This window comes from Stigmatopora argus, chromosome 4, assembly GCF_051989625.1.
Source record: "Stigmatopora argus isolate UIUO_Sarg chromosome 4, RoL_Sarg_1.0, whole genome shotgun sequence".
In the NCBI taxonomy this organism is placed as follows: domain Eukaryota; kingdom Metazoa; phylum Chordata; class Actinopteri; order Syngnathiformes; family Syngnathidae; genus Stigmatopora; species Stigmatopora argus.
The window spans coordinates 2,250,513-2,268,387 of record NC_135390.1 but is presented as its reverse complement, the minus strand read 5'-3'; the positions used below and the strand labels follow the sequence as shown (position 1 = coordinate 2,268,387).

General features: G+C 42.2%; 1 protein-coding gene across 1 annotated transcript in view; it reads left to right on the top strand.

Annotated features, from left to right (window-relative positions):
* ascc3 (activating signal cointegrator 1 complex subunit 3) overlaps positions 1-17,875 on the top strand; it is a 228,603-nt gene that overhangs the window by 192,201 nt on the left and 18,527 nt on the right. Inside the window, exons 33-36 of the mRNA XM_077599236.1 lie at positions 366-491; positions 5,429-5,540; positions 5,673-5,807; positions 7,233-7,457. Coding sequence (XP_077455362.1) covers positions 366-491; positions 5,429-5,540; positions 5,673-5,807; positions 7,233-7,457 — 598 coding nt within the window. The remainder of the gene's footprint in view (positions 1-365; positions 492-5,428; positions 5,541-5,672; positions 5,808-7,232; positions 7,458-17,875) is intronic.

Below are 17,875 nucleotides of genomic sequence, written 5' to 3'. Positions count from 1 at the left end.
GAAATTAAAATTCAACGATTTTAAGGCAATTTTAAGGGGGCGGCTTATATGCAAGAAAATACGGTAAGTGAATACTTAAACGCTGCAAGAATGTGAAAAGTAACTGTTACTGTCACAATGAAATTTCCCGAATACGGGATGAATAAAGTTATCCAATCCAATCCCTTCTTGGGACTAGAGTAAGCTTGCTGGGATCACCACACTTACCTTGCTGGCCACGTACGTCTATGGCACAACTACGTTTGTTTTTTTATGCACTTGTCTTGTGCTTTGCCACGCGTTCCTTTCACACTGGACTGCTGCTAGTGTGAAAATGCCTTTCTGCTCAAGTAAACTTAAAAGTTTCCACCTCCGCTCCCCCTTAGCCTCCTTAGTGTGCTGTCAGACCATTTGAATGCTGAGATTGGAGCAGGGACCATCTCCTCCAAGCAAGATGCAATGGACTACATCACCTGGACTTACTTTTTCAGACGATTGGTGATGAACCCCAGGTTAGGTTCTGACACATAATTTGTGACACTCCATTTCCATTTCACACAGAATTGAAGGAATTTTAAAGGTGGAAGTGTAAAATATAAAGGTAATGTGTATTCCTCTGAAGTGAAGGCCTTGAGTAAATTACGTCTATGTAATCTAGTGGGGCTAGGGGGAAATAAACAAAATTATGATATGCTGACACTGAATAGTACAAATGTTTTTGTTGTTCGTGAATTAAAATACTGTGTGAAATTGGTTGACGTGCCAATTTTAATATCAAACAGATGCATTCCAAGGGAATACAAAGTGCCATTTCTAATACAAGGGCTGATAGGTTTGTTATTAGGTATACTTTAATCAAATCAGAGAGACATAATTTGACATACTCTAGCTACAAACTTGCAAGGAGAATCACTCCCGACTTGTCCTCGTCCCAGATAATTCTGAAGAAACGGCATCCTCCTCTGTCCATTTTAGTCGCACATAATTCAAAACATCTAAGGTAATCTGATTCAAACAATTGCATAAGCTAACCGAATAACACCATCGAGGTCAAAACAACTGCAACAATAATCACATATCAGGTATTCATTAATAACAATTAAGGTCGGAACTCAAAAACAACTCCATTGGAAATTAAACAATTCTATATCAAGCGAACCGAGCGTCATAATTTGAGAAACATATGCGAGTAATCCCGGAAGTTGATTGATAGCCATCCGCTGAATCAACAACAATTTAAGCGTCCTTCACAGATCTTCATTGCGAACTTGCATCTGGGGAAAGGGCCGAGGCGTATCTTCCGGTAATCAGTCCTGGAGCGAGGCCTCGGTGAAATGTTAAGTCTCTAGCTGGAGCCAGCTGTCCTGGAGAGTGACCTCGAGCTTGCCCCAGTCTCAAATTAAAGACACTCTTATACAAAAATAATTAAAATGCACACATTAGATAATAGTATCCCAGAATAACCCCAACAGGGTCACACACAAATGTAATTTCCCCTAACAGCGGATTCTGCCAATCTTGGCAGCAATAACTGAAATCAAGTGTAATTATTGGTGATTAGTCTTTCACATCAGTGTGGAAGTTTTTATTTTAATTTTTTCACAGCCCACTTGCAAGATTTTTTGCATCTTTGCTGTACTGGCATACTGTTTTCTGGGTCACATCACAGCGCCTCAATTGGATTTAAATCCAGACTTTGCTTTAGCCACTCCGAAACCTTATTTTTGTTTTTGAACGATTCAGAAGTAGACTTGCTAGTGTCTTTCGGGTTAGATAGACAAACAGAGACAAAGAGACAGAGAGAGACAGACTTTCTGATATATCTTCAGAATTAAATTTGTTGCATTTGACCCGCAATTTTGTGACTAAATAAAGTACAGTAATTCCTCGAATATTGTGGGTTCAACTATCGTGGTTTCACTACATCGCATTTTTTTTCTGGGGGATTTTTTTTGTTAATTTAAATGTTTTGGGTAGTTCATAAAAAATTGAAAATCCACGCTGAAACTCGCAAGTGGAAGCCACTCCCCTGTCCTCCGCTTGCTACTAGAACTCAGCACCGAAGTTAAAAAAAATAATATTATTATTTATTTTTTTAATTCATAAAAAAGTGAAAATCCACGCTGAAATTCGCAACCGGAAGGCACTCCCCTGTCCTCCGCTTGCTACTACGACTCAGCACTGAGGTAAAATATAAATAAATATATACAGTTGTGGTCAAAAGTTTACATACACTTGTGAAGAACAATGTCATGGCTCTCTTGAGTTTCCAGTTATTTATTTCTACAACTCTGATTTTTCTCTGATAGAGTGATTGGAACAGATACTTCTTTGTCACAAAAACATTCATGAAGTTTTGTTCTTTTATGACTTTATTATAGGTCAACATAAAAAGTGATCAAATCTGCTGGGTCAAAAATATACATACAGCAACACGAATTAGCAATTTTGGTGACTTAGAAAATTGTGTCAGTGAAATGAGCTTTCATAGCATGGCCTCTTAACTTCTTGTGATTGATTATGAGTGACTACAGCTGGTGACTTCTCTGAGGCCATTTAAATAGGGCTCATTGGATGCAAACGCCCACAAACGCTACAATGGGAAAGTCAAAGGAGCTCAGCATGGATCTGAAAAAGCGAATCCTTGACTTGAACAAGCCAGAAAGTCACTTGGAGCCATTTCAAAGCATCTGCAGGTCCCAAGAGCAACAGTGCAAACAATTGTTTCTAAGTATAAAGTGCATGGCACTGTTTTGTCACTGCCACGATCAGGAAGAAAACGCAAGGTATCACCTGCTGCTGAGAAAATTGGTCAGGAGGGTGAAGATTCAACCGAGAATCACCAAAAAGCAGATCTGCCAAGAATTAGAAGCTGCTGGAACACAGGTGTCAGTGTCCACAGTCAAGCGAGTTTTTCATCTCCATGGTCTGAGAGGCTGCCGTGCAAAAGCGTCACCTTAAGGCTCGACTGAAGTTTGCTGCTGATCACATGGACAAAGATAAGACCTTCTGGAGCAAAGTTCTGTGGTCAGACGAAACAAAAATTGCGCTGTTTGGCCACAATGCCCAGCAATATGTTTGGAGGAGAAAAGGTCAGGCCTTTAACCCCAAGTACACCATGCCTACCGTCAAGCACGGTGGTGGTAGTATTATGCTGTGGGGCTGTTTTTCTGCCAATGGAACTGGTGCTTTACAGAGAGTAAATGGGATAATGAAGAAGGAGGATTACTTTCAAATTCTTCAAGATAACCTAAAGTCATCAGCCCAAAGATTGGGTCTTGGGCGCAGTTGGGTGTTCCAACAGGACAATGACCCCAAACACACATCAAAAGTGGTAATGGAATGGCTAAATCAGGCTAGAATTAAGGATCGTCTCGGTCACTGTGCGCGTCAGCAACCAGTGTACCCAGACAGTCAAGCTGTCACCATAATACAGCGACATCTACAGAATCTTGGATTTAGTGCATACAAAAGGCTCAGCTCCTGATTTGTCACCCCAAACACTTTGGGGAAAATTTTAGACTTTAAGTAAATATGTGCCACGTCGTGTTTGTAAGGTTTATTATTGCTTAATAAGGGGAATTGAAATAATTAATAAGGGGAGCAATTGTCTGAGGTTGACGGGTATATTTTACATTTAAATGCTCTACTAATTGTTCCAAACCGTTCTGATATCCACGATACTACCCCTGAAACCCTTTAAAATCATGAAAGTATACTAGTTTTATATGAAAACCATATTGGTCCGAATATAAGACGATGTTTTTTGCATTGAAATAAGACTGTAAAATGCCGGTCTGCTTATATTCAGGGTCTAGACATTGTACCCATTCACCAGATACCTTTAAAGCGAATGCCAAACACTTTGATGGTTAATTGATTTGAATTGAATGACTTTATTGTCCTTATACAAGTATAATTCGATTTTAAGCTCCACCATGGGGTGGCCCGATGTCGCGAGTGGTAAGGGTGTCGGCCCCACAGCTCTGGGGTCCTGGGTCCAAATCCAGGGTCGGTGCACCTGTGTGGAGTTTGCATGTGTGGGTTTCCTCTGGGTACTCCGGTTTCCATACTCATCAATGTTTGTTACCTTGTTGTAGTTTGCAAATCAGTACACTCAGAACAGTCCATTGCCCCATCAGTCCACACCCTCACCCCCTTTCATGTGTTTTTTCAATGTTCAGCAGCAATTTCTATGCATGAATTAACATAATAGACATGTGGAAATGAGGGCTGCTCTGTTTGCTTTTTTGATATTGGTATACAACTCCAGCATGTTCTTCCTCCTGGTTGCAAAGTCAACATGTTGGTGGAATTGTGGGAGAACTGTTTTCATGTTAGCCTGGTTAGAGTCCCCGGCCACAATGAAAGTACGTTCTATTTATCTAACAGTTTCGAAAAGCACATCCATTGCCTCCTTTGTGATAGCGCTCAGGGGCACATACACATCAGTAATAATAACAGCGATAAACACCCGTAGATGGAAGGATCTACAGGTCACAGTCAGCAGTTTAATCTACCGGGATCAATGACTTGAAACTTCCTGGCATTTCTTCACTTAGGTTTGAAAAAATGTCCCCCCTTGGTCAAGGAAATTATCATTTAGAAACTGTGTTTTACATTTCTTTGGATTGTCTCTGTGTGATATTAAAACTAAAACTATACACTCAATTAACTATAACATTGCCATGCTATTCCAACAAATTGTCCAATATCCTTAAATACCAGCTGGAAAATTAATCAGAAGTGAAGTGTCATTGGTCATGTTCCAAGACCATGAGTGCCCTTTAGTGTCTATTGTGCTCACTTACACGGATAAAAAATATTTTCTCCCATCGAATTAAAATGATAATTTCTCAGTTTTGCCCTAGTCTATCCGTGCCAAATAAAAATTGGGAGTTTCCTTTTTACGTCTGCAATTTCTGTCTTCCGTTATCTTGAAATAGGCAACTTCTGTAAAACCATGTCATTAGATGATGGATGATTTACAATCCTCCAGCCTTTTGCTTTCTGTCATTTTCCAGTAGTACACTTGGGTGACAATGCTTCAGGTCCTCATTCATGGCCGATGTGCTGCTGTGGTACGCCAACTTGGCTTTACGAAGCTGTACACAGCCCTCTTTTTTCCTTTCAAATACGCCAATACATTGGACTATTTTGGTTGTTTCATTGTACCTCGGTCCCCTTCTTTGGCCCAAACCCTGGTATCCTGAGCCTCCAACAATTTAGGTCTACACTCCACGCTTGCACTGTATTTATTTTATCAACATTGCTCGTCGACGCATTTACCTCTTTTAAGGTGTCGACTAGCCGGGATGGCTTAAATATATATACATACATAAATTTATATGCATATATCTTCTACATGCTCCACTTAATAACATTGATTCAGTTTAAAATTAAATTGTGCTCTGAATTTTTTTCCATTATTGACTTTGTAATCTGTCAGTTATTACAGCTTGGAAAATATCACTCATGATTCCATGAACAAATACCTCTCCGGCCTGGTGGAAAGGAGTCTACGGGACTTGGAGTGCTCATACTGCATTGAAATAAAAGAGGTGTGTGTTTTTGTTGAGTAAATAAAATGTTTGTGTTTTTGTTGAGTAAATAAGAGTTGTGTGTTTTTGTTGAATAATGCTATTGAGTGAATTTTTATTTGCTTGACTTTGGAACTTTCTCTGATGCTCAAGGATGACCAGTCTATTGAGCCACTGACCTATGGTCGCATTGCATCGTATTATTACCTGAAGCACCAGACAATCCGCTTGTTTAAAGAAAGACTGGGGGCAGAACTTCCCATCCACGAGATTCTTTCCATTCTAACGGTGCGTATTTCCTAGCACTACTTTTCAATATGTAACCAGTTTTCAGTGTGATACTAAACATTTAAATGAATTTGATAGAATGGAATGTAGTGGAATAGAAACTGGATTTCAAATCAGTTATCATACTGAGTATATTGTGAATAGAACCTGAATGCAATGATTTGGACTTGCCGAATATCAGTATTTTAATCACAATAGAACAATATTGACAGATCCAAATTTGAAACTGAAAAAATGTATAATTTAATAGGGAACAAATATGATTTTTAGATTTCATTGTGTAAAAAAAATGTCATTTATTTTGGTAAATGTGGTAAGTGATGAGCTTTTCCCCCCAACACATCTGTCTCTCCCATTGAAGACCTTAGTGAATTTTTTTGATTTACACTAAAACACAGCCTACAAGGTAACCATTGGTTCTGGAGCCGCATGTGGCTTTTTAGCGCTGTCCTAGTATTTCTCTGGAGCTTTTTCAAAAATGTTTGAAAATGGCAGAGAGAAATATATTACATTTTTCTTGGGCCAAATCATTTGCATTCATTGCCAATGCGAAAGGATTGTCTGAATGTTAGCTTTGTAGCGAAAAGTTGTCAAATAACAAAATGAGTGTAGACATTTCCAGGTAAGGCATTATACATTTGCAGAAAGTGCGATTGCATTACTTCTGGAGAATTTTAAGCGCAAAAATAGAATTAAGAAGTGGATTGCATCTTCACACTCCAGGACTGCTGCAAGTTTTGTTGCAACTTGGCAGATAACAAAGCACGGAAAACCATTTGCAGACGGCAAAATTGTTAACAATGAACAATATACACTTTCCATTTTGCTCTGGTTTTGTCGAATCCTCAAAATGAAATTTCTTTAATATCAAAGCAATTAAACATAATTAATTAACATTGTAATGAAGGTAAACTTGAGGTGGCATTGTACAACACAGCAGTCACGTTGTGCATTGTTCTCAACAGAATCCACTGCAAGGAAAATAAACATTTAATCATGATGTAGTATTTGTAGCCAACTTTGTCATTTTGATAGTAGGTTAATACAGATACATACAGCATCTGTTGCCTTCAGTATAAGGCTTTTAACATTTGTTTTTGTTTTTTTGTTCAAAATGATGCTTTCAACATTTTGGGTTAGCGACTCCTGGCCTACACTAATATTTTGGGTGATGGCCGTTGAACAAAAAAGTCTGACATTTCTTTGACTTCCGAGCTACAGCTTCCCTACCTGTGAAAACAGGGTGATCCATTTAAGTGCTCAGAAATAACAACACAGTGGCTTAAAGACACCAGTGCCAGTCTTGACTCTTAGACGTGCTTGTCCTGTTGATAACACCAACAATGAAATGACCCGCACCAGAACACATGGACTAAATTGTAACCCTTTAAACGGTTTGTATTGTTTGATCTCTGTTTGAAACAGAATGCAGAGGAGTATGCAGAGCTCCCTGTGAGACACAATGAAGACCAACTTAACAGCCAACTTGCTGAACAGCTCCCCTTGAAGGTCAACCCCCACTCATTTGATAGTGCTCATACTAAGACCCACTTGCTGTTTCAGGCTCACTTCAGCCATACACAGTTACCATGCAGTGACTATTCAACTGACACCAAGACAGTTCTCGACAATGCCATCCGAATCTGTCAGGTATGATAATTTGAGTCTCTACAGTGAGTGAATAGATAACAGTCCAGATTAGCCCTGAAATTTAAAACAGTCTAAGTAGTTGTTGTTTTTAAAATGCATTTGTCCCTGTGAAACCTATGATTTTTTTCCCCAAATGCAGCGGCTAAAGGCTCTCCCTACTTGTGCATTTTTCATATGTTTTGTGTGTTTTGTCGCAAATTGTTCATCAAAACCGGACTTTAACGTCAACTATAACTGTTTAGACCAGAGGTCTCTAAACCAGTCCTGGAGGGCCGCTGTGGGTGCTGGTTTTTGTTTCAACCAATCCAACACAAACAGTTTAACCAATGAGATTTTTGTTGAAAAAAGAAGCACCTGGCTGCAATCCACTGATTGCACTTCTCGGATACCAGATTGGTGGAAAGGTTTCCTCTTACAAGTTGGAACGAAAGCCCGCACCCACTGCGGCCTTTTCTGGAATAATTTGGGGACCACTGGTTTAGACTGATTGAACATCGATTACCAGCAGGGAATTACGGTTTCTAGCGATCTCCATCGCACGCACAGCATTCCGGAAGAGATCGTGAAATTAGGGGGCCCTCACTGTTTTTTTTATTGGGTCTGGTCAGCGAAGGAGACAGCATTGGGAGAGAAAATCGATGTTAGGATGTCGAGCGGCCCTGTTGGGTAATCTTAAGAAACAACTACTCAAACCACGGCTGCCAAGCATCCACCTCTTTAATGTCAGATCCATTGTAAACGAGACGGATGATTTGGAATTACAGCTTGCCGCTGATCGCCACGTTCGACAATGGTCCATGCTAATCATCACAGAGATGTTGCTACAGCCACAAATACTCTACACTCCAGTACAGCTAGCAGGCTGCACGCTATTTAGATCAGACTCAGGGGAGTTTGCCTAACCAATCTACATGTGCTTTGTAGACTTGTAGAAGGCGTTCGAACGTGTCCCCCGGGGAGTCTTGTGGGGGGTACACCGGTAGTATGGGGTTCCGAAACTCCTGTTGCGAGGGGTCCGGTCTCCATATGGCCGGTGTCAGAGTCTGGTCCGCATAGCCGTCAGTAAGTCGGATCCGTTTACAGTGGGGGTTGGACTCCGCCACGGATGCTCTATGTCACCGATTCTGTTCATCACTTTTATGGACAGAATATCTAGGCGGAGCCGTGGCGTTGAAGGGGTTGGTGGCCTCAGTATTGCATCCCTGCTTTTTGCAGATGATGTGGTATTGTTGGCTTCATCTAGCCGTGATCGCCAACTCTCGCTGGGACGATTCGCAACCGAGTGTGAAGCAGTCGGTTTGAGAATCAGCACCTCCAAATCTGAGCCCATGGTCCTCAGTCGGAAAAAGGTGGCATGCCCTCTCCGGGTTAGGGATCAGGTCCTTTCCCAGAGAGACCATGGTCCTTAGTCGGAAATAGGTGGCATTCCCTCTCTGGGTCAGGGATCAGGTCCTTCCCCAGGTGGAGGAGTTTAAGTAACTTGGAGTCTTGTTCACGAGTGAGGGAAGAATGGAAAGGGAGATTGGCAGGCGGATCGGTGCAGCGTCGGCATTGATGCGGACTCTGCACCGGTCTGCCGTGGTGAAGAAGGAGCTGAGCCAAAAGGCAAAGCTTTCTCTTTACCGGTCGATCTGCATTCCTACCCTCATCTTTGGACACGAGCTGTGGCTCGTGACCGAAAGAACAAGATCCCGGATACAAGCGGCTGAAATTAGTTTCCTGCGCAGGATGTCCGGACTCACTCTTAGAGATAAGGTGAGAAGCTCGGTCATCCGGGAGGGGGTCTGAGTAGAGCCGCTGCTCCTCCGGATCGAGAGGAGCCAGATGAGTTGGCTCGGCATCTGATCAGGATGCCCCCTGGACGCATCCCTCGGGAGGTGTTCCGGGCATGTCCCACCGGAAGGAGGCCATGGTGCCAACCTCGGAAACGATGGGGAGACTATGTCTCCCGGCTGGGCTGGGTACGTCTTGGGATCCTCCCGGAAAAGCTGGATGAAGTAGCTGGGGAGAGGGAAGTCTGAGCCTCCCTGCTGAAACTGCTGCCCCTGCAACCCGACTTCGGATGAAGGGGAAGAAGATGAGAGATGAGATGACATTATAAATGATATATCATTATATATATATTTTTTGTACTATTTATTGATTATCTGTTTTTTTTCTTCTTATTTGTGCACTTCCCTACTTATTCACGGTGTTGCCTACTGATTTATCTGTTATTTATTGTTATTGTTTATTTTTTATTTATTAATTATTGGTATTATTTATTGATTATTTATTTGTTTGTTTCTTTTTTGTTCTTATTCATGAACTTCGCGGCGAAGCTTTAAATCTCATAATTGTATAATGACAATAAAAGCATTCGGTTCAATCTCGAAATTGTTTGTTATTTCTTTTCTGTTCCACTGCTAAGACATGCATAGTGGAAAATTTTGATGCTTTTACACCAGGGGTCTCAAACTTGCGGCCCGCGGGCCAACTGCGGCCCCCGTCTTAATATGAAAGATTAATGTTCGTGCGGCCCGCAAAATTGATATGAATGACACTTGTGTTCGGAGCAATGTTCCCTCTAAGCTGCGCGCGTGCGCAATTGCGCACTACTCTCGTCTTCTCTGCGCAGTAGCAATCATATGGCGCGCAGTAAAAAAAAAATCGTTTTTTTTTTTTTTTTTTTACCCCTTTCCCCATGATGGCGCCGTTTAAGTGGCAGCCAGTGGCAGTAGCTCTGTCCACTCATGTTTTTCGTGTTTTACAGCATGTTTTACAAAATTAGAGGGAACATTGACATGCACCTGCTTGTGGCAGGTGTGATGCTGGTGTGCCCATAGCGAGCAATGATGATGTCGTGACCGGATGATTCGCCTAAAGACGTTTTGCCGACGGACGTTTGACAGACGGACAGGTCGTACTAGTATTTGTTAGTTTAATGATTAAATACAAATACTAGTATTTGTATTTAATCATTAAACACAAATACTAGTATTTGTATTTAATCATTAAACGCTGTTTTCAGCTGGATTTGACCGAATTTGAGAGCATTTTGAGCCGTTTGGCGAATGGACGTCTATAGACGTTTTTTTGCCTCCATCGCGATATCATCCAGTATTTGTAGTTAATCATTAAATGCTGTTTTAGGATGGATTTGACCCGATTGCTGTCATTTTACTGCTCGGTTCTGCTACATCTGCCTGCCCAAGAGTGCTTATTCCCGGACTGCCATGCCCGCCCAAGAGTGCTTATTCCCGGGCTGCCATTGATGGTAGACGAACATTGATTTTTACTATAATTTGGACAACACCGGCGGCGGGCCGGATTAAAAATCCTAACGGGCCGTATATGGCCCGCGGGCCGAGGTTGAAAAACTTGTACACACACGATCCGGCGGGGCGAGCGTTCGAATCCCGTTTCGGCGAAACCTCCGTTCGGCCGAATGAACGTTCGGTGGAACGTCCATTCGGCGACCTGCCCGTCTGTCAAACGTCCGTCGGCGAAACGTCTTTAGGCGAATCATCCGAGTACCGATGATGTCGCTCACACTGGTACTCAGTGCGCTCAGGGAGGTTGTCTTTCTGCTCAGACCAACAAAAAATTAGAGGGAACTTTGGTTCGGAGCTGAATGAACCATTCACGGTGAGGTATACGGCTCTGGAGGGCGGGACATCGGCCGGGCTGTCCAGTGCCTCGCTCACTCACTCATTCATTCCTCCAATCAGCTGGGCGGAGGAGAAGCCGTGAGGCCGATCACTCCGCTCGGCGCGCACACTCCGCTGCTCTCAGCATAGAACTGAATGAGGCGCTATGATCCGTGATCCAGCCTGTGTCAGTGTCTGTAGCCATCTCCGCGATTGAAACGGAGAGCGAAAGTGCACATGCGCCACAAACCCGCGCGACTGAATGTGAAAGATCAACCCTAGACTCATTCCAAGTGGAAAAACATATTACAGAGCCCCAGAGATGTCTCTTTCAAAGCCTGCCGTGAAGAGAAAGGTCGGTGATGAGCACAGACAGTTTCAAGAAAAGTGGGGAGTGCAATATTTCTTTGTTGAACACAGGGGCACCCCGACGTGTCTCATTTACACTGAAAAAGTTGCGGTGTACAAGGAATACAATTTGAAACGTAATTGTACTACGAGACATGCTGAGGAGTACGAAAAATACCAGGGAGATGAGAGAGCCAACCAGGTTGCCAGTCTTAAAACACGTCTTCTGAGGCAACAGGATTTCTTCAAGAAGGCTACCAAAGACAGTAATGCAGCAGTCAAAGCTAGCTACGCCGTTTGTGAGTTGATTGATCCTGTGCTAAGTGATCCCAAATGGCTCATGGACTTGGCTTTTCTTGTTGATATCACACATGAGCTTAATGTACTGAACAAGAAGCTACAAGGCCAGGGGCAACTTGTCAGTGCTGCCTATGACAACGTGAGAGCATTCTGCACTAAACTTGTGTTATGGAAAGCACAGCTCTCTCAGACAAACCTTTGCCATTTCCCAGAATGCAAGGCTCTCGTGGATGCAGGCACACCATTCAGTGGTGAGAAGTATGTTGAGGCCATTTCGAGGCTACAGGAGGAATTTGATCACAGATTTGCAGACTTCAAGACACACAAAGCCACATTTCAAATTTTTGCGGACCCCTTCTCCTTTGATGTGCAAGATGCCCCTCCTGAGCTTCAAATTGAGCTCATTGACCTGCAGTGCAACTCTGCACTCAAAGCCAAGTTCAGGGAGGTGAGTGGAGAAGCAGACAAGCTTGGGCAATTTTTGAGAGAGTTGACCCCCAGCTTCCCTGAACTTTCCCGAAGGTTCAAGCGGACAATGTGCCTTTTTGGGAGCACATACTTGTGTGAGAAGCTCTTCTCCACCTTGAACTTCAATAAGTCCAAGTACAGGTCCAGACTTACTGATGAGCATCTTCAAGCTCTACTGACGGTCTCCACTGCTTCCTCCCTCAAGCCAAATGTGACTATGTGAGAAGAAGCGCTGCCAGGTCTCTAGCAGCAAGGAGTAGGCAAGAGAAGCCGTGTTCAGAATATTTCATGTTCAATGTTCCATTCAAGTTCAGAAAGTTAAAGGTTAAAGAGCTGTTAATACAGACATTTGAAACGGAATAAAAATAATTCATTTTCTCTACTTAGCCAGCCAGTATATATCTACTGTATGCTCATTAGTATTATTTGGTTTTGTATTACTGATTGATTTATTTTTTATTCATCTTTAAGTTAATTTATTTAATTCATTATTTTTTGTTAAAAAATAAAGATCTTTGATAACGTTGGAATGTTTTATCAGTGCTTTTCTTGTGGAAATCCTGATGCGGCCCAGTCTCACCCAGACTCGGCCTCTAGCGGCCCCCAGTTAAATTGAGTTCGAGACCCCTGCTTTACACACTGCAACAGCTTTTCTATTCTACAAGAGTGTTTAAATACACTTTTTACGGCTGTTTTGTTATTGTGTTTATTCACAGATGCCGCTGGAATTAAAATGGTCTTAGAGAACTGTAGATAACCCATACAGTAATACTATTCGACATACGAGCAATTTGCGTGTACATACACGACTGGTGCTGCAACAGTAGGATCATTAACACTCACTGTTCCCCTGATTTGGAGCTCTTGGCAGTTCGGTGCAGGCCCTTCTATCTACCTAGGGAGCTAATGATTGTAATTGTAATGGCTGTTTACATCCCACCGGATGCTAACGTTAGCATGGCACTTAGCCTCCTGCTAGCGACTGTAAACAAACAGCAGCTTGACCACCCCGATGGAGTCTTTATTGTCGCCGGTGACTTCAACAAAGCATGTTTAAAGACTGTTCTGCCTAAGTTTATCCAGTACGTGAAGTGTCACACCAGAGGAGATAAAACTCTAGACCAGGGGTAGGGAACCTATGGCTCGGGAGCCACATGTGGCTCTTTTGATGGGTGCATCTGGCTCTTCGCTAACCTGTGAGAGCTAAAATATGGGAATTGCTGGTGACAGAACTGAGATATTACATCTAGAACTGCTTTAATCTTCATTTTTTTTGCAGTAGACTCTTCTGGAATGCATCCTCTCATTGATTAGCAACAGTATAAGAATCTTTTTTAAAAATATTCATTTTTTTCCGCTTTAAAAGTGGTGAAATTACAAAAAAAACATTGAAAAGGCACTTGTTTACATGTATGTATTTTGACTTTTAAATGCGTAGTATGGCTCACAAGGAATAACATTGGAAAATATGAATTGTTTGTGGCTCTCTTCGTCAAAAAGGTTCCCGACCCCTGCTCTAGACCATGTTTATTCTAACATCAAACATGCTTATAGAGCCACACCCCTCCCTCACCTTGCTGGATCCGACCATCTCTGCCTGTCCCTCACCCCCTCATACACCTCACTCCAGAGGCTAACAAGGCCACAAATAAATATAATAAAAACATGGCCCGAGGACGCCCTTTCTCAGCTGCAGGACTGTTTTTCCCGCACTATTTGGGAACTTTTTGAACACCACAACGTCCAGGACTACACGGACACTGTACTTTCCTACATCAAACATTGTACGGACACTGTCACTGTTAATAAACGTATCCGGGTTTTTCCTAACCAAAAACCCTGGATGACCAGTGAGACACAGGCACTCATCAAATGCCGTAACACCGGCTTCAGGTCAGGGGACAAATTACAATACAGCGCTGGCAGAGCAGAGCTGAAGAGAGGCATTAAAAAGGCCAAAGCAGCATATACAAGGAAAATTGAGGAGCACTTCACAGAAAATAACCCAAAGAAGATATGGCAAGGAATGCGACACATTGCCAATTACAATGACCCAAAATGTGTCTGTTAACGCAGATGCCTCACTAGCAGAGGAACTGAACCGTTTCTTCGCCCGCTTTGAGACTGACAAAACAGATTCAGTCTCAACACGTCCACCACCCTGCAGCAGTACACTGAAGTTTCAGGAACATGAAGTGAGACAGGTACTGCGGACTGTGAACACCAGGAAGGCTGCTGGCCCTGACGGAGTACCTGGGAAGGTGCTCAAAGCCTATGCTGACCAGCTGACTGGGGTTTTCACAAAGATTTTCAATTGTTCCCTGCAACAATCCATCATCCCATCCTGCCTGAAATCTGCCACCATTATCCCTGTCCCTAAAAAGCCAACCGTTGACAGCCTTAATGATTATAGGCCTGTTGCACTTTCGCCTGTGATCATGAAGTGCTTTGAAAAGTTGGTCGCCCGCCACATCAGGGATACAAACCCTCCCTCAGTTGACCCTCACCAGTTTGCTTATAGAGCAAACAGGTCCACTGAGGACGCCATCGCCGTAGCTCTACACACAGCACTGAGCCACCTGGAGCACCATGGGAACTATGTGAGGATGCTTTTCATTGACTATAGCTCAGCCTTCAACACTATAATACCGGACATTTTGGCTGACAAACTCTCCACCTTGGACTATCTTCTTCCATCTGCTGCTGGATTAAGAACTTCTTAACAAACCATTCACAAACTGTTAGACTTGGCCTCCACCTCTCTTCCTCCATTACACTGAGCACTGGCTCCCCTCAAGGCTGTGGAATGAGTCCTCTTCTATACTCCTTGTACACATACGACTGTACACGACCCACCATTCTAACTCCATCGTGAAATTTTCCGAGCTCTCCTGGTCTACCAACATCACGGCAGTGGTGAAGAAGGCCCAGAAACGACTCAATTTCCTGAGGGTACTCGGGAGGAACAACTTGGACGCTAAGCTTCTGGTAACCTTCTATAGAGCCACTGTGGAGAGCATCCTGGCATACTGCATTCCAGTGTGGTACGCTGGAGGCACGACAGCAGACAGAAAAGCCATGCAGAGAGTTATCAACACCACCCAGAAGATCATCGGCTGCTCTCTGCCCTTACTGGATGACATTGCCACCCCTCGCTACCTCAGCAGAGCCGGGAACATTGTTATGGACCCATACCACCCTGGTCACAACCTGTTCCAGCTGCTGCCCTCTGGCAGACGCTACAGGTCTCACAAAGCACGGACAATTAGACTTATAGACAGTTTTTTTTTCCCACAGCAATCAGGACTCTGAACTTTTAGAGGTACAACACACAATCCCTTCTGTGCAATAACTTCGGGGTGTGCAATAATAATGTGCAATATCTTAGATTGTGCAATATTTTAGAATTTACCTTTTTATATGACTTATTTATGGGTTTTTTTACTCGGAAAACGCACTTTGTGGAGTAGCATCACCAATTACCGTATTTTCACGCCTATAAGGCGCGCATAAAAGTCAAAAAAATTCTTCAAAATAGACAGGGCGCCGTATAATCCAGTGCGCTTTATATATGGACCAATACTACTGTAATACTACAACTACGGAAACCAGCCCCCGACTCTACTATTTTCTTGTAGATAAAGTACTGCGCAGTGACTGCTGGGGTATAGAGTTCTTAATACACCCAGTTCTTCAATACAGTTAGTATGATGGCAACCACACTAATTTGGTGCTGGCCGTCATTTCGGCTGTATTTACAAAAGAAATCCTGCCGCTAAATGTTGGCGTCAACAGAGCATTCAAAGCTAGACTGTGAACTATGTATATATATATATATATATATATATAGATATATATATATATATATATATATATATATATATATATATATATATATATATATATATATACAACTAACTACGCCAAGCAGCCCGACTCTACTATTTTCCCGTAGATAAAGTACTGCGCACTGACACTGCGGCGTAAAATACAATGCGCCAAATAGGCGTGAAAATATGGTACGTTATACGCAGCTGTGTATGATGACAATAAAGGCTTTTGATTTGATTTTGACTTGAATACGAGAAGAGTACTACTTCCCGGGCAAGTTGGCAAGTGGTCGTGCGTTATCCTACGACATTTGTGTGCATTATTTTCGGAATATTTTGAAGGGAAGACAAAAGCAAACAACCCTCGATTGGTTGCATCTGAAAGTCAGGGTGGAGGCGGGGTAAATAGAGCCAACCCGGGAGAAGAAAAATATAAAAATTTAAAACAAAATAAGAATTAAGTTTAATATAAGGTTAGATTAAAGTTATTTCTGAGTGTCTGCATCGTAATCCAAGTTCATTTAGATTTGTTTATGCTATGTTACAAGCGAGTTGCAGTGCAAAAAGTGTCTCTCTCTCTCTCCCCTCTCTAACTCTCCCTCCGCAATCCATCTAATTTTAGCACTATTAAACACATTTTGGTACTATTAAACCACTAGTTATTTCTTAATAAAAAATGTTTTTCCAATTCAATATCCTGTTTTGGGGTTTCTTTCAGAGGGTTGGAACGAGTTAATTTGTTTTTAGTTTATTTCTATGGGAAACATTCATTTGAGTTACGAGTAAATCGCCATACGATCTCAGTCCCGGAACACATTAAGCTTGTATCTCGAGCTACCACTGTATTAAGAAAAATCAACTATGAGAATCATGGTCTTAATTTCATAATCCCAGTGTCATGGCTAGTCCCGGGTCAAACAGATCGATCACAATATGGGACTAATGATTCAATTTTTTACATGCATGTTAGTCTTCCAGACCACATACAGTAATACATCGACATACGAGTGCCCCGACATACGAGGAATTTGAGATACCAGTAAAATTTCCGAGCAAATATTCACCTTGAGATACAAGACACATTTTGAGATACGAACATTTGAAACAGCCAGTTGGCCAGGCTACGAGAGCGTACTTTTGATTTCACCGCACTGTCTCTCGCCGCATCTCCCTCGTGCAAAGATCTCTACGAGCATTGGGCGGAGCATTGCATTTTTTCAGTGTTTTTTTTTTTGTATTAGTCAGTGCAGAATTAAGGGAAACACAATGGATCCAAAGCAAGCCTGTGCAATGAATGGTAGTGCGAAGAAAAGGCGTATGATGGCAATCGATATTAGGCACATAATCGAAAAACATGAGTAGTATACGCGTGATTGAGCTGGCTCGTTAATAAGGATGGAGAAGCAAGAAGTTTGCCCTGAAAGCCGCGGTGGAATACATTAACCTCTTTGCCTTGGTTATTGCATAAGAAAGTTTAAATTTAGTGTAACCTAAGATTAAAACTTTTTTAAGTGTCTATAGGAATCTAAGTTCATTTAAGTTAAATTTAACGTTTGTTACGTTAGGAGTGCATCCGTCAAGTGACACTCTCTCTCTTTGTCTCTTTCTCTTTCCCTTTCCCCCATCTGCGAACTCCCCCGTTTATTTTATTTTATTATTAAACATAACCACTAGTTATTTTTTACTCTGTTAGTAGATAGTGAATTAAAACCAATAAAAATAAGTTTTTCCATTGTAATATCCTGGTCTTTGTGTGTTTTTTTCAGAGGGTGGGAACTAATTAATTTGTATTTAGTTCGTTTCTATGGGAAACGTTGATTTGAGATACGAGTAAATCGACATG